Below are 18612 nucleotides of genomic sequence, written 5' to 3' on the forward strand. Positions count from 1 at the left end.
GCTGTTTAACGCCGGTTTTCTGTGAGCCCGTGGTATTTCTCCGGTCGAGCCTGCCAATTCGTGCCGAAGCATAGCTCTCCCACGGTAAAGATGACGGAAATTATGTAAAACCTCGCACTTTCTTCCTCATCGTACGCGCCGCATTTCGTAAACTATGCGGCGCGTACAGCGCGTACGGTGATCACAAAATATGTGCGATAAGCTCAGTGGAATTTACAATTTGACATTAATTAGTACTTCTTTCCAGTAGGAAAGAAGTACTAATTAATGTCCGAAACGAAGTATCGTAAAGGCGCGGTCCGAAGGGGGGGGGGGGCACAGGGGACATGACCCCCCCCAAAATCTAAGGTGAAATTGAAAAATCTCAAAGTCTTGCCAAATAATAAAAAAAAGAAATTTCTAGTCATCATAATATAACAGCGATAAATTTTTAGTGTAGTGGCTAGTGCACTCACTAGCCACTACACTACTACCCCCTCCAAAACTTCAGGCTGCAACCGCGGTTGAGTCTTCGTTTTATTTATTTATTCGCGTGAAATTGTTATTAGTGTACCTTGATGACGGCGGTGGTGTTGATGGTGTCCTTGTCGAAGCTGCCCAGCAGCTGGGACACCGGCGTGTCACCCAGCTCCGTGTGGGACAGGACACCGAACCTGTGTAGCTGAAACATTTGTATGTGTGAGTGAAGAAAGTTGTAATACGTGGTATAAAACAGTATGAATAGTTTATATTTGTATGTGCATTTGTATGAGTAAAGAAGGATGTAATCGTTCCGTTTAAGACATCAACAGGTTCACTTTGCACACAGTCTATGGACACTCGCAACACCAGAAGAGTTACAGGTGCGTTGCTGGATTTGCGCTTTCACACACATTTAGTGTTCATTTGGATATTATCTAAGAATTAAAAATTCCGTCCATTCAGAACAAATGTGATGCAGGATAATCTATTTGTAATCTGTCACTTTAAATTATATCATAACTAGCGGTCCCGGCAAACGTTTCTTTGCCATATTTCGCCCGTATTATTTTATTGAAGTGACTAAATAAGTATGTCACCATGGCAACGTCCATCGCTATCCCGTCGCACAAACAATAGTCGCCGTCAGTCTGGAATTTTAATAATTTACTATTATTCATTCAACAAATGCACTTATCAATATAATAAGTACCCAGTAGCCGATTCTCAGACCCACTGAATATGCATATAAAATTTGGTTAAAATCAGTTAAGCCGTTTCGGAGGAGTACGCGGCCTAACATTGTGGCACGAGAATTTTATATAAGTAATTATCATAATAATATTTTTCGTTTGAGAATGCCCCAAATTTTTTCTTGAATTGAGAAGTCAACATCCCTCAAATTTCTGGGAATGTTACTGGAAAAGTCTTACACCGAAATATTCGATGAAATATAAATTCTGTGGTCTGCTTACAATATTAATGCTACAGACAAACTTTTTCTTCTGCGGTTTTGTAGAATGTCTAAATTTAAATAAACTTTGATGTAATTTTGCAATAAAAAAGTTTAGTTAAAAAGAGAAACAAAAGATAGGTACTTAAATAATTATTATTAACTAGCTGTTGCCCGCAACTTCGTCCGCGTGAATGTATGTTATTAAAATCGAGATTTCGAAAATTGAACACTCATCTACAACTATTTTATTTGGATCTTAGTATACTTAATATTACACACGAATTTTTTAATTTACATCCCAGGAAACTTGAACCTCAGATACTTATCGTTTTGAAAAATCCTTTCTTCGAAGGGAAACAAATTGGAATTTGTTGTGTTAGGCTGTTGCCAATAATAATTGTGACAAAAACGCTTGAAGGCATTAAGTTCCTATAGCGCTGTCCACGATATCACCGTAGTATGCGACATCAGATTTACACTGTAGGTTGTCTAGCATTGTAGTTCTTTCGTCTTGGCAGAAAAAACTCTACCAGAGAACATGATGAGAGGTTTATTCAAACATACTGTCTTCGGTCGTAACTTGTACATAATTTTCTACCTATGTGCTCCACCGATGCTAGTAGCTTAGATCCGTAAAGTTTGACTTTAAAATTTCCATTGCCGGTAACGAATTGAGATACGCAGTGGTCAGTCCAGGGTTTGGATAATCGTTTACGAATATTAGGAAAAGTTTTAAAGATCGACCTTTGCTAGAATTGGTAATCACTTTGGTTGTCGTTGTAAATTTCGAGGAGTTCCTTCAATTTCATTACTTATCAAGTCACCGTTTTTAGGGTTCCGTACCCAAAGGGTAAAAACGGGACCCTATTACTAAGACTTCGTTGTCTGTCCGTCTGTTTTCTCCAGGCTGTATCTCAAGAACCTTTATAGCTAGAGTTCTGAAATTTTTACATATTATGTATATATGTTGCCGCTATAACAACAAATACTGAAAATAAAATAAAATTAATACTAAAGGAGGGCTCCCATACAAAAAAACACGATTTTTTTGGCCTTTTTTGCTCGATATTAATAATGACAACTGGTAGGCAATTGAAATTTTCACAGAATCCTTAATTATATGTGTACTTTAATAATTAATAATACAATTAGAATATAATTAAAATTTAAGGGGGGCTCTCATACAAAAACACAATTTTTGGCCTATTTTTTCTCCATGCTATACGTGGGAGAGCCATGCTTTATACGTGGGAGAGCCATGCTTCGGCACGGATGGGCCGGCTCAACCGGAGAAATACCACGTTCTCACAGAAAACCGGCGTGAAACAGCGCTTGCGCTGCGTTTCGCCGAGTGAGTGAGTTTACCGGAGGCCCAATTCCCTTCCTTATCCTCCCCTATTCCCTTCCCTTCCCATCGATACTCTTCCCTATTACCCATGCGTTGCCGGCCTCTTAAAAGGCCGGCAACGCACCTGCAGCTCTTCTGATGGTGCGAGTGTCCATGGGCGACGGAAGTTGTTTTCCATCAGGTGATCGGTTTGCTCATTTGCCCCCTTCTGTCATTAAAAAAAAATTGTGGTACGTGCCAGAGTCTGACTCGCACTTGGCCGATTTTATTGTAAACATGACCATGTTCTGATTTGGGTAATCTATACAAAAAAAATAATTTTGAAAATCTGACCACAAAGAGCAAAGTAAACATTAACTTCTCCTTTTTTGAAAGTCGGTTAAAAAAAAGTATCTAAGATGTTGACCAGGGATATAAGGTATCATCATGTCAAATTTCATTGAAATCGGTCCAACGGATTCAGAGATTAGCCTGTACAAACAGACAAACAGACAGAGAAACAAAATTTCAAAAACAGTTAAAATGAGTTCCATTACTCTTCTAACACGCCCCTGACTCGTTTTTTCAAGTTCATTTTCAATGTACAAAAATTTTACCTCTACGATTTTATTATAAGTATAATAGATAATAGATAATAGATATTCCACCCACGTGTACATACATAGATATATTTGTACACACAACTATTCATAAATCGAATGATTGATGATATTGTGAGAATATAGATGAAAAAACAACAATGGTTTCTTCGATTTATGTATCCAACCTAATCGCTGTTTGTAGGTCAACTAAAATTACTATTTACATAAACTTTTATAATGTCATGCTATTATAATTTAACTGTTTTTGCAAGCAACAAAAAGGCTCAAAAGGCCAGACGTTAAGAGCTCACCTGACTCTAAAAATCAAACATCGTCCTTCTCTCTTCACACTCACGCCCGTCTTTCATATGCCAGGTGAAAAAGGACGGCGCGGAATCATCGCCGAGTTAGTTTTACTTGAATAAAAGACGAACTATAATGATTATGAAAAAGTGTTTTGAGCAAATTTAGGTTTTATCAATACCTTTTTAGATATTAAAAAATATTAAAGAAAAGACAGCAAACTTCGAAGATCCAAGCAAAAATGTGTCTAAAACAAGGTTTTTTGTAAAAAAAAAACTATCGAGCATTTTTTGAGTAATCGTGTTTTCGTCTTGAGCATTTAATCTTTATGAACTGAAGTTACTTGTGTCAACAAATCAGTTTTCTAGACCTTACAGGTTTTGAGATCTAGGTTAAAGTATGTAGTCAAGTTAGGGTCATATGGGCTCTTAAATTCTAGCGTAGGCCGTACCAAAACACTTCACTGTGATCATTTCAAAACATTTAATTTAACATTGCGGACCCTCTAGACGGATCCGTCTTCGGCGTTATTTCAATCTACCCACTACATCGATACAACTTAATACAGTAAAAACAATAAAATCCGCCAGCCCGGAGCGGTACTCCGGTCTAACATAAATATTTTTTAATATCACTTATTATTTCTACGATAACATTTCACGAGCAGACGGCAGAGGGGGACAGCCCCTCAGGGGGAGGGGAAGGGTTGATGTACCGATGCTACTGAGTTTAATTTATATTTGATGATGTTTCTATTTTTTTTTGTTTCATCCCCTCCGGGGATTTAATTCTAACATGATTTTAGTGCAAAACGTCAAAAAGTTCTCGTTTAAAAGCAATAAAAAGCGGGGTTTATAAAAGAATATTATTATCTCTTTAATTTTTGTTTGCCAAACAAATACTCGGAGTGTTTTGTTATTTTTATAATAATACTCGTGCAAATAAAAGGGTGAAAACAAATAGCATATTTTGTTGTGCGTCAAATTGTTGGTTTCTTTTTTCAGTCAACCATCATTCAGAATTTGAGAGAGTCGACTGTTTATATGTTTATACATAGTATAAACAGTCAAACAGTCGACACTCTAAAATTCTAAACATAATATAGTCGACACTCTAAAATTCTGAATGATGAGGCCTTGGCACATAACATTTGGAAAAAAAAATAGATTGAATCTATTCTAGTCGTTTAACGGCCGTTCCCAATATTTGATCTATCTCTGGTTTTGCCCTACTAGAGATAGGAATAACTCACGTCTTATATCTTTAAACGAGCAATTCTTGTGTATATATATATATGGGGTTTCGGGGACGATAAATCGATCTAGCTAGGAATCATTTTTAGAAAATGACTTTTTATTCGTGTTTTATCGATAAACTGAAAAATATGACTCTCCCTGACATCTATTGGCGAATAATAATACTATTTTGTCAGCAACTAATTGCTTTAACGACACAACAACAGCTAAAGCTATTCCAGCAGATGGCGTTGTTAAGTAACACGAAGTCAATGAGTGTTTGCTATACCGAGCAAACCTCGGTCATCCAGGTACTTAGACATTAGAGACATATATTTTATGTCAATTGTGAGCTATTCCTATCTCTAGTAGGGCAAAACCAGAGATAGATCAAATATTGAGAACGGCCGTTAATCCTACGATTTACGAATAATAAAAACTAAGGAACTGTAACTATGTCAAAAAATTTGTCCACTAGTCTACAAAATGTGACTCAAAATTCGAATACATGCATACTTTATGCATGTATTCGGTACACAATTGTGCGTGAATTATAGAAGTGACAATAATTGTTAATGTCAACGGCTTTATTTCGTAAAGTGTGTTAGTGTTTCGTTGCTATTGCTATGATATTTTAGTGTGCGAAAAGGAACCAAATTCAAAACGGTTGCAGTATAGGAGTTACGTTTCCTTAGTTTTTATTATTCTTAGTTTAAATCATATCTCACAGAAAATAGAAAAGAAAAGCAAAGAACTTTAAACATCTAGATTCCAGAATCTAGACGATAGATATACGACAAGTCGTATCTATCGTGTCATTTATATTGATTATTATCGTGTAACGTCTTACGTTTTAAGCTGATCCATTAGTTAGGTACGTGGTTTTATAGTTTAACTAGTAAAAAGCTACGAGGCTAAGTAATATTACCAGTATAAAATTAATTATTATAAATCATTTTCTTTGAGATTAATTAATGATGATTGATAACTTTTCGTCTGAAAAAAAACTTGGATATTTAAACTTTACTACATGATCATAATATTATGGTTCTAAATTCACAGTTTTATGCTTTCTTAATATTAGTATTTGACCTTAAAATGGTCAATTCCTTAAAATTTTTCGAAAGAATCATTTTAACCTAGCGGTATACTCGTAGAGAAACAAAGGCCTGTGCAAGATTGATGGCACTATCAGTAACACTGCGTGGTAAAAAGAGAAGTGTGATACATAACAGCAGCACTCTTTTTTTGACGTTCAGTCGGCACGTGCCGCACGTTAACAATTTAATCTCATAGAATTCATGTTCAATCATGTTTGTGTAAGTGTATACGTACACATATTTTTCACACAGATGAAAACCAATTTCGGTTTCGTTTGACAGCTCGAGATTGTTGCTCTATCCCGCTAAGTATATTAACTTTTTGAAGAATACCTAGATATTGACAGAGTCATTTGTCCCTAACATCTGTTATTGTTTTTATTCTTTCGCATATTGACCTGGCAAATCTGTCACTTATCCGTAAAGTCTGTCAGCATTTCTGTTTTTTTTCCATTTCTACTATGTCAGGCTAAGCTTGTTGGAACTTGCTGCCTAATATTCTCAACGAACTCACCTTCTCTCCCAGTATGTTCACTCGGACGAGTCTCTCTATATCCCCGTTCACGTTCTGCGGCGTGCCGGTGTAAAACATGGTGACGCGGCTGCCGTCCGAATGGCTGCAGTCCTGGAACTCGGGGGTCGCACTGTACGCGATGGTGGTGCGGCCCTCGTACGACGCGGGATGAGCAGCTATGTCTTGCGTCTCGGAGGCGTGGCTTATGTCTTGCAGTGAGAAGCACAGCTGGAAAAATGTACGACTTTTAATATGGCTGCGTTATTAAAAAAAAGGAATTACTTAACATTTTATGCCAATAGACCCGTAGTCGGTATCGAGTTTCGACAAATACTATAGCTTTAAACTCATCGTAGAACTACAGATAATAATAATAATAATAGCTCCCACACCGGTTTCGGTGACGGTGGCCGGTTTCATTGAAACCAGGCCAGCTACGCAGGAGTAATTTTATAGTGCCCAAGTGTGTGCGACAACCGACACGACTGGCGAGAGATCAGGCGCAGGACCGACTTTTTACATGCCCATCCGACGCATGGATAATCTTACTTGTCAGACAATCAGGTGATCGGCCTGCATTGTCCTAACCAAACTTGGAAATAACATGTTTCAAACGCGGGAATCGAACCCACGACCTCCGAGTCAAGAGCCGCGCTCTATACCACAAGACCACGGAGGCAATATAATAAGATAATGGCAACACACAATATTATTTGAAGGCGCCGCGCCGTGCGCTTTAATAATTCAAATAGACGGCAAGATTACATTCAAAAGTTAGTTTGGGAGTTTAGATTTTAGTAAGTAGATACGGAGTAACTTAAATTATGGATTAGGTACACAATATCCAGTGCAATGTGTCCTATATTTATATGATGTTTCAACTGCTTCAACCATAAAGTTAATATACCTAGCGGAATACAGAAACAAAGGCCTGAGCAAGAGAGATGTCACTATCAGTAACACTGCGTGGTAAAAAGAGACGTGTGATACATGACAGCAGCACTCTTTTTTTGACATCCAGTCGGCACGTGCCGCACGTTGACAATTTAATCTCATAGAATTCATGTTCAATCATGCTTGTGTAAGTGTATACGTACACATAATATTTTTCACACAGATGAAAACCAATTTCGGTTTCGTTTGACAGCTCGAGATTGTTGCTCTGTTCCGCTAGGTATATTAAATGATTAAATTTATGGTTTCAACAAAAAATCACATCAACTAAACTGTGATGATATTGAATATTGTCAATTGGGATTAAATGTTCTTTTATTCTTCTATTTTTGTAATTATTCTAATTTTTCTTCAATTCAACGCGTTTCTTACCTAAGCTTTTTGTTACTTACCTGTAATCAAAAAATATTTTAACAGTTTGATCATCAATTAATTTTGTCGGTAGCAAGTCGGTAAGTGCCCTCACCGTAATCTTATTGATTTTATGTAATAGCGGTGCCCGCGTTTCGGGTTTTCACGAAAACTTGACACCTTAAAATTACCTTCGCTAAATTGGTTGAGAAAAGCAATTTGATACCCCTTTCGCTACATACCTAGCTAGTGATGCAACGGATCTCTGTTTCTGTTTCCGCAAGTGCGGAAGTTCCGCGCGATTTTCAACATCCGTTTCTGCTTCTGTTTCCGCAACTTTTATAACGGAAGTTTAAAACCGACGGCGGCTTTAATTTTTATTACGGCTTTAATTTTTTATAACGGCGGCTTTATAAAATGTAACTTGCCACTACTAAATTTTGAATATTAATAAAAATATGTTCAGTTGCAAAGTTGTAATATTGTTTTCTATAATAGATTTCATAAATATCTATTTCTAATCTAGATTTGCTGTATTTGATACTTAATAAAAATAATAAAGAATTATTTATATATTTTGTATATTTGTTTTTTTCATATTATTTACACTTCCGTTTCTGGTTCCGCTAAGGCACTTCCGTTGCATCACTAATACCTACATATAACTTAATTAGAAGTTGTATGTTACAATGTACAATGTATGTACGAAATAACAAGACATGCATAGTTACTTTTAGGGTTCCGTACCCAAAGGGTAAAAACGAAACCCTATTACTCAAACTTCGATGTCTGTTCGTCTGTCTGTCTCAGGCTGTAAAGAACTCTTTTGCCGCTATAACAACAAATAAGCTCATTTTGGGTAACTTTGAATTGCGATTTAACTTTGAACAAAACAATACATTATTGTATTATTCAAAGTTAAATCGCAATTCAAAGTTACCCAAAATGACTGTACTAAAAACAAAATAAATAAAATATTTAAAGGGCTTCCATACAAAAACACATTTTTTCTTTATTTGCTCTATAATGAAATTTTTCGTGCACGATTCTAACTCGCACTTAGCCGATTTTTGAGAAACTATTGTATCATTATCATCGACCAAATATATTAATGCCATACAATTTAAAATTATTTTGCACGCCACTTACTTATATTAGGCAGAATGTTGGATCCATTTAAGTAATATTGTAAGACCTATTTATACCACATTTAATTGCAATAAATAAATAAATTATTAAAATAAACAAATACAACAGTATAGTCCGATAACTCTCATACATATGATTTTTTCTGCTCGAAAATATGGCACACCGTCTTCCAAAGACATATTTTGTCTAATTATGACAACTAGTTTAGAAGTTATAATGAAACAGATGAACATTCATAGCGACGTGGATATACAAGTCAAAATCATGACCCTCCTTTTTGCTTCGGATAAAAATAAAACAAACGATATGTGGGCCAGTATCAATAAGCACTATGAACTCGTAATGTCTCTGATTCAACCGAGTGTGCAGTCGTTGCGGTTACCTTGAGGAACCTGTCAGCGGGTGGTTTTGATTACGATCATTATTAAGAGGATACAACAGGGGCTAGAGAAATGAAAAAAAAGTACGTGTAATATCTATAGCTGTCTCCCTTACCTCAAGCCTATACCGCAGAACGCGATAGAGACAACTGCAGAAAATCCAGAAAATCAACGATTCGTTGTCCCCTGATTCCTTCTCCAAAACTTAACCGATTTAAGTACTTTTTTCATTAAAGATTAAAAAAAGGCTTGGGCTGTGTTCCTATGTTTTGCTTTTTTTGTATAATCTAGCCAAATCTGTTTTCTGGACGTTTGAACACAGTGGAAAATCTGGCCATTTTTTTGGGTTTTTGAACGTTCATATCTTATTTAATAATAAATTATGAAAAAAAAGAAAACATAGGGACATTGTATTAGTGGCCGTAGATATTCAGGAAAAAAATTATAACTCTACTAGCATTATCCAGGGAGGAAACAGGGGACAACGTTTGTATGGAAAAAAGGGCGGTGTGGAATCCTCTTAAGAGCTATAAATTCCTTATACATTATAGTCTGTCATTCAACCGCGTCTGCAGTCATTACGGTTACCTTCAGAAACCTATCGGCGGGTCTGGTTTTGGTCACGATGATTATCACGAGCTATAAATTCCTAATATATTATAGTCTGTCATTCAACCGCGTGTGCAGTCGTTGCGTTTACCTTGAGGAACCTATCGGCGGGTCCGGCGTGCGGCTGCTCGACGTACAGCCGCCAGTCGATGCTGACGTTGCGGCCGGCGCTGCGCATCATGGTGCTGGAGTCCATCTTCAGGTAGACTCCCTCGTTTTGTTCTACTAGGCTAAGGAAGTCATGTCTACATTAGACAATGTGATTTTGTGCTTTGTCCAATAAAATGGTACTTAAATTAGATAAAATCTTAAGATTGATTAGCAAAAATGGAAGGGGTAGGGCAATGTTCGATTTTTATGTCTTTTTGGTGGGGCAGGGAATGAGCGGGGCGATACGCGGGGGAAACGCTATTGCTAAATCAGTAATCAGACGATTCTTAGAAATGCATCTACGCGTCACGTTGCAGTCTGATTTAACCCTGACGTTGACACGTAATCGGTTGCTTTTGTGCCATTGGTTCCGGTAAGTGATCCTGAAGATGCGTGTACTGTGTAACAAATACAAATTATAATTAAGTAATAAAATAAGGTACTTAATTTTTGTCTGAATTTCACTTTAAATAAATGAATCATGGACACTTAGTAAATTACGCGGCTAGGCAAGTAGGCATACTATGCGGCCGGCGCGGCGGCGTGTGCCATCAAAGAAACACCGCGCCGCTACCCTTCCCGCACGCGATGTCCATGCATTGGGTAAATAATTATTTAACTTTAAGCTACATTTACTCAGTGATTTATTATTGATATTATTTTTTTTATCAAATAATTATAATAGCCAAATATCAAGTCCTCGAGTATTGAACATGTCTCACCAGTCATGCTGTAAAAGCTGTACTTACCTATAATAGCTCAGCAGGAAGCCGAAGTTGAGCTCGATGCGGTCCACCCTGGTCCAGGAGACGTCACCCAGGCTGAGCCGCACCCTGATCACCTCGTCCTCGTCCAGCGCCGGCCGCGACGGGGGCACGATCACGCCGCACGCGGGCGACGAGATGAACCGCTCTATGTTGTTAAGGATGGACTGGTGGGTGGGCAGGATGCTGGAATGATGATGATTGGGTAAAAAATACATGTGGCACTCGAGGACTGCCGCGATAAAGCTACCGCATAGCATTTTTATCAACTTATGCAATTATGATTCGCATACGTCTAGTCGCTTGCACACAAACACCGTGACGAAGTCTGCTGAGCCAAAACGACATATTATAGACGATGCACGGCAACGCCGCACCGGTCGGAGTGAGGGTTGTTAGGTGTGTTTCGTTACGGAATGTCTTGATTCGGTCGTCGCACTCAAAGCCCGTAATAAAAGCTATGCAATATCTTAAAATATATTTTGTAGATTATTATTTGTTACAATGAATACTTAGGCTCAATTCACTCCGGAATGGCAGAGGCGAGGCGAGCAGTCCACGGGCGGCCGTAGATTTCTCAAGCGATACTACGTATTACAATAATGAAGATAAAGTTTAAAATCATATGACACTGAAACTGCTCGCCTCGCCTCTGCCATTCCGGTGTGAATTGATCCTTATTGCTCGTGAATTCATTGCGCTGAAGTTCGCACATTTTACTGCGATATTTTAACTTCCCTAAATCGGGCCTCAAACAATATTTATGCCTTAATTACTTCAGTGGTTTGGGCGTGAAGATTTAACAATTAACATGAATATCTTCTAAAATAATGTATGCAGAAATTCTTCAGCAAGATTTTTCATGCACTAATTGAAAACCTACGCTTACCTAAACATTATATTGTAGCGTTTGAGGGTGAGGCCAAACGAGCGTAGTCTGTGAATTGTGAGTCGCAGAATTTCGGTCGCGTAAATATATTTTCATACAGATCATGATTCACAAAATTACGCTCGTGTGAATCAAACAGGAATTTTGTATGAAACTGAATGCAGCAGAATTCCTGCCAGCCGAAATTCTGTGAGCCACAACTCACAAATTACGCTCGTTTGGCTTTACCCTAAATGTAGATACTTAACTACGGATTCAAATAGTAGTGAAGTTTAAACAATGTATTTTACCGTAATGTTATAAACTTGCCAGTATATTTTTTGTCCATTAAAAACTAATTTCAGTTACATTTCAAGAGCTTATGAAAGTTTTAAAAGCTTTTAACTACTTATAAAGCTCATTTTGAAGAACGCTTTAAAGAGATTTATTTTAAACTTATATCAAGTATTTAGTATTTTATACGTTCACGATATTGTTAGTATAAAATATTTTTTAATTGATTTGTTAGTCGAGTGGTTTTCAAACAGTAAGAAGTGCTTTGAATTTAATGAGATCTATTACGTACAGATTATTTTATTAAGTAGTAAGTAATGTTATATTAAAAATTTACTATTACTTATTAGTGAAAAGTGAAAACTAATATAAGTTTTGTATAAGTACTTACCTAGTAGGTATTTGTGAAATTTAACCAAGAAAATATCAAACAATATCTACATGAAAAGAAAACTTTCAACATCGGAAAACAATCACTGTTCCGTAACTCGAAGAGTCAACGTAGTCGAAGAGTAGATTGTAGAGATATGCTTTGGACATACTATTAGGAACGCAGCCTGACTCCTGAGCTAAAATTAAGTTGTTCCAATTCAAATTTATTCTCAAACGTATTTTTAAAGGTTTTCAATTTGGTTACGAGTTATTTAGGTAAACTTACTCGTATGACAATCTTAGAGAGGAGATAAAATGATTTAAATCAGGCTTGTGCCTGCTTATGCCCAGGCTTATGCCCCAATTGCATACAAACGTATTATATTATCTTGTAAGTCCTTCAAAGCAGTTGCATGTGTAAGAAGCACTTAAGGCACACTCACTCGTAGCTGACGAACTTGGAGAGGAGATACTTCTCCAGCACTTCACCGCCGGAGATCTTGCGCTCGCAGTCGAAGAATATACCGTCATCGTCAGATATCTGAAATGTATCTATTGATATAATATAGGAGAGCCTCAAAACACCTAAAAATCGGCCTAGTGCTAGTTGGAGTCGCGCACGAAGGGTTCCGTTAGTTTCCATACCATTTATTTAGCAAAAATAGGCAAAAAATGTGTTTTTGTATGGGAGCCTCCTTAATTATAATTAACTAGCTGTCCCGGCAAACGTTGTTTTGCCATAAAATGATTTTCCCTGTTTTTCTCTTGAAGTTTTTTCTGATTTTTTTTCTATTGACCTCACGGAGCCCGAGGCCTTTCCAACGAATGCAAAACCGTGGAAATCGGTTCGTGCGTTCTGGAGTTATTATAGCGTCAGGAAGGAAAACCCGATTTATTTTTATATAATACGTCACTCAATTGTTTTGCCTTCCCGGAACCTCTCCACTAACACAAACTTTTTCGTATGGTATTAAAGTTCAAATTGACTTTTAAGTATTATCACAAATCTTTTATAGAAAAGTGTTGTTTTTAGACTTTTTCAGGTTTTTTTTTTTAGAATTTTTCTCTCCGTAAGAACCATCCTCGTACTTCAAGGAATATTAAAAAAAAAGAATTAGCGAAATCGGTCCAACCGTTCTCGAGTTTTGCGCTTAGCAACACATTCAGCGACTCATTTTTATATTATAGATTAATTGAAGTAAGAACAAATTTAAAGGAGCATTTCATGAATTAAGTACTTATTTATGTGTCTACCTGCTGCCGTTAATAATATCGCAAAAAAAGGCAAAAATAATCATGTTCGTTGTATGGGAATTTTTATGATTATATTTAAACTATTATTTTGTTTTTATTGTTTCTTGTTGTAGGGTCCCGTTCTGACCCTTGTAACACAGTCGCGTACTATCAGGTGGCCTATCTGCTTGTTTCCTGATGAATTTAATAGTACAAATATATTTTTAATAAAAATAAGTATTAATCAAACATCCTCACATCAGTGTTGGCGGGCGCGAGGGTGTGGGCGTCGCGGCCGCGCGGGCTGTTCACCTCCAGCTGTACTCGCGAATGCAGCGCCATGCCCGCACGCTGCGCGAACGGGTTCCGCCATGTCAGACTGGAAATTCAATTCTATAATTATACTCATACAATAATACACAATAGCACAAATTAGACAGTGTACTAATGACAGCGTCGTCTAATTCCATGCTAAGTTGAACTTGTTTTTTTTTTATGAAATAAGGGGGCAAACGAGCAAACGGGTCACCTGATGGAAAGCAACTTCCGTCGCCCATGGACACTCGCAGCATCAGAAGAGCTGCAAGTGCGTTGCCGGCCTTTTAAGAGGGAATAGGGTAATAGGGGAGGGAAGGGAAGGGAATAGGGGAGGGTAGGGAAAGGAATAGGGTAGGGGATTGGGCCTCCGGTAAACTCACTCACTCGGCGAAACACAGCGCAAGCGCTGTTTCACGCCGGCTTTCTGTGAGAACGTGGTATTTCTCCGGTCGAGCCGGCCCATTCGTGCCGAAGCATGGCTCTCCCACGTATAGTTATGGCAATCAGACAACGGATTTTATTCTCACAACACTCTCACATTCACACTATTATCACTTCTTGGCGGCGACGTGATGCGCTTTATTGGGGAGCCTTCCCCGAAATCTTCGGTAAAATACTAGGGTTGTTGAGGAAGTGATTATGAGGAAGAGGAGGAGGAAGAGGAATTGTCACGCGCAAATTTTGAGGATGCGGATGAGGAAGAGGATATTTTATGAGGAAGAGGATGCGGATGAGGAAGCGGAAGAGGAAGCGGATGAGGAAGAGGAAGATAGAAAATTATAAATACTAGCGGACCCAACCCAAACTTTTGTCCTGTCTGTACTTTGTACTTATCGTACTAGGTACATACATTACACAAAAAATAATTAAAAGGGCATTTTCCAGTGAACCAAACTATGAATCTAAATTCTAAACCATTCTCAAAACACACACAATAAAGAATCATCAAAATCAGTCTAGCAATAAGGGCCGCGCTACATCGGAATGACAGCGGCGAGGCGAGCCGAGGGTTGCAAAATTACGTAATTTTACCGAAAACGCTGGTAAAATACGCGTATTTTACGGTAATTTATATATATTACGGTAAAATTACCGGCTACGTATGTATGCGAAAAGTATAGCGGGGGGTGAGAAGAGCGTGTAGTTGCAAGTTGCAACTTGCAACATACTTACGTTCGGCGGGGCTAAAATTTGAAGAATCATGATATGAATCATAATATGATTCATTTTTCTAAAATCGCAAAATGCAACTCTGCTTGCAATTGTTTTGACTGACTGCACTATACGTGCATTTAGTAAATTATGCCACGAAATCAAGCAAAAGTGTGGGATTATTTCCAAGTGCTAAGTGAACATGACAAAAGGAAACATGTGATGTGTATATTTTGTAATACGGAGTACAAAAATGCTAATGCTACTCGGATGACAGAACATTTTGAGAAGTGTAAAAAGTGTCCTAATGATGTTAAATTATTATTTATTAGTTATTTTTGCATAATAGTCATACGTTCAATGCCTTGGTAGTTATCCAGTTCATGAGAAATGAATTTACAGAACATAAGATTTATTAAGTCTTATGTTTTCACCAACTTCAGTAATATATTTTGTCTGGACATATACATTTTGACTATTTCTTTTTTAAAGAAGACTGCAATTATTACTAACTAAAAAGGTAAAATACGATTTAACTCTTGTTAAATTGAATTTTACCCAATTTTACCGTAATTTACGTAATTTATTTATATTTTACGTAAAATATGGTAAAAAACCGAATTTTACGAAAGTAATATTACTGCTTTACATCCCTCGGAGCGCTTTCAGTGTCATATATATGACTAGCTGTTGCCCGCGACTTCATCCGCGTTAACATAGTATAATAACAAAGATGGATAGTTTTCTCCTTTTTGTTTTTGAGGTTCCTTATACAAAGGGTAAAAACGGACCCTATTTAAGCAAACGTTAAACGCAAACGTCAATAAACTTTCATGTTTCTAACTCAAGAAATGACGGACTTTCATTGCAACTTTCCACCCCTATTTCACCCCCTTGGGGGTAGAATTTTCAAAAACGCTTAAACACGTATCCAATCATTTTTTATCAGTAACCCAAACATAAAATTTCATGTTTCTAACTCAAGAAATAACGGAGTTTCATTCAAACTTTCAACCCCAATTTCACCCCGTTGGGGGTAAAATTTCCAAAAACGCTTAAATACGTATCCATTCATTTTTAATCAGTAACCCAAAAATAAAGTTTCATGTTTCTAACTCAAGAAATGACGGACTTTCATTAAAACTTTCAACCCTTATTTCACCCCCTTCGGGGTAAAATTTTCAAAATTCCTTCCTTAGTGGGTGTCTACTCGTACTTAATAAAACAACCCTACTCACCAAATTTCGTGGCTGTAACTTTTACAGTTTTTGCTCAGCGATGATGAATCAGTCAGTCAGTCAGTCAGGACATGTAATTTTATAAGTATAAGATTTTAAACTTTATCTTCATTATTGTAATACATAGTACCGCTTGAGAAGTCTACGGCCGCCCGTGGCCGCTGTACTATGTATTACAAAAATGAAGATAAAGTTTAAAATCTTATGACACTGAAAGTGCTCGCGTCGCCGCTGCCATTCTGGTGTGTCGCGGCCCTTAGGCTGTTTAGACTATAGTTGTAAACCAGCGGCTTGTAAGCGGGTAGTAACCGATAGCAGCCGCTAGAAACGAATAAACAGCAGCTTGTTACCGGGTAAACAGCCGCTTGTTACCTGACTTGAGCATCGAAGAATAAAACTATTTTCAATGCTTTTTATTGTTAAATTATTATTTAAAATACACTATTTATTTAAATATATTATTTAATTAATATTGATAATAATTAAAATACTTTTTATGTAAATAATTAAAAAATTAAAAATAAAAATAATTAAAATTTAAAAAATTAAAAATAAAAAAGTAATAAAAATTTAAAAATAATTAAATACTTCATTAAAAAATAATTTAAAAATTAAAATAATTAAAATATTAATAATAATAAAAATAAATATACTTACTTACTATTTATTTAAATATATATTATTTTAAATAGTACTATTAACACTTTAACACAGATTCAGAATATGTCACCGTTTATGTCTATCCTACTGTATGTAAATCAGAAGAAAAACCATGAAATTATTTTCATGGTTTTTCTTCTGATTTACATACGAACATCAATCTATATCAATGAAATGTAACAAGCCGTTACCAGCCGCTATTTATCGCTAGTAATGATAATAAGCCAAAAAAGCCGTTATTCGCCGCTTGGCTAGTAATGTTAGCAACCGGCTTCACATCTATAGTTTAGACACACGCCGCAACGGCGCCGCTGCAATACTCATCTTTGCCCTCAGGGAGAAACCACACGGGTGCGGTGCGGCACCGCTCCGGCGCCGCGCCGCCGCACCAGAGCGTGATTGGATACGCGACGCGCATGCGCAGTGTAATTCCTCATAAATTCCTCTTAAATTTTGAGGAAGCGATAGCGGAAGAGGAATTTTTATTTTTATTTATGAGGAATGCGGTAACGGTTGAGGAACCCAAAATATTGCGGAACTTCCTCATTATGAGGAAGCGGAAGAGGAATCCTCAGCAACCCTATAAAATACACCGACGGGCCAGAACTCCTCCATTACTAACATTACTAACATTATCATTGGTTGTTTGTTACTGTTGTTATAAAGTTTACATGATAATATAACGACCTAGCAGCACAGCTACATACGCCCGGAACATCTGTGGTCTACTAATCGATTAACCGTTCTCTAACTTCCAAACAGGGGGTCTATTATGACCATTCACGGAAACTGAATTGTTCCAGGCAATAACCACCCAAGTCAGTTCACAATGGAGCAGTGTGTTTTGTCTATGGTTTTGTGCTCGTTTTGTGTCACATGATCGCTGGCTGGCTGGAAAATCACTGGAAAATAGAGCTCATAGTACCAAAACGACAGCCAGTCACTTTGAGGACGTAAAGTGAATGGATTTAAGAGCTCATAATAGGCCCCCAGTACCTATTACAGAAGTTTCGAAAGAAAATTAAAAGTGGATGGTTATTGATAATAATAATAAATTCAGATAGAGACTGACAGAGTGTGGCAGCGCATAAAATTCGAACATTATTGATTTTTTTTTGCAGGTTCTTCTCAGCGGACTGTGTTAAAATAGGCTCGTCTTGTGTTGACATTCCGCGTAAGTAAAACATTTTCTTCTTTCAACTTATCTTTTTCACCAATTTTTTTCTTTTGAGGAAGAAAACTTACGCGGTGGACTTGGTGGCCTGCTGCACGGTGACGTTGAACTTGATGGGTAGGTGCGCCACGAACGAGCGCTGCAGCCGCACCACGTGCTCCGACGACAGCAGCGGCGCGAACGTCGACAGCGACGTCACCGATGTACCCTGGTATCTGCGACAGAGTTTTGGTGTTTATGACAGAGTTGGCGGTAGCGGCATCACTTGCACCCGTATCGTTAGACGTTTCATCTAGATCTCCTCCACTCGACTCAACCTTCCTCAACAATTATAACAATATTTTGTTGAACGAATGACAGAATTTTTGAAGGATTGAGTTGAGAAATCGATTGTAGGATATCTCGAGGAAACGACTAAAACTACGAGCGTTTAAATACATAATACCGAAAT

At 37.4% G+C, this 18612-nt stretch overlaps 1 protein-coding gene across 1 annotated transcript in view; it reads right to left on the reverse strand.

Annotated features, from left to right (window-relative positions):
- The window catches only part of LOC121740465, a 50733-nt gene that overhangs the window by 7089 nt on the left and 25032 nt on the right, over positions 1–18612 (reverse strand). The window contains exons 19-25 of the mRNA XM_042133160.1: positions 18233–18376; positions 13878–13998; positions 12830–12927; positions 10838–11038; positions 10030–10168; positions 6496–6723; positions 554–661 (exon numbers count right to left, since the gene is read on the reverse strand). Of these exons, the coding sequence (XP_041989094.1) occupies positions 554–661; positions 6496–6723; positions 10030–10168; positions 10838–11038; positions 12830–12927; positions 13878–13998; positions 18233–18376 (1039 nt within the window). The remainder of the gene's footprint in view (positions 1–553; positions 662–6495; positions 6724–10029; positions 10169–10837; positions 11039–12829; positions 12928–13877; positions 13999–18232; positions 18377–18612) is intronic.

The sequence above is a fragment of the Aricia agestis genome, chromosome 3 (genome assembly GCF_905147365.1).
Source record: "Aricia agestis chromosome 3, ilAriAges1.1, whole genome shotgun sequence".
Lineage (NCBI taxonomy): Eukaryota > Metazoa > Arthropoda > Insecta > Lepidoptera > Lycaenidae > Aricia > Aricia agestis.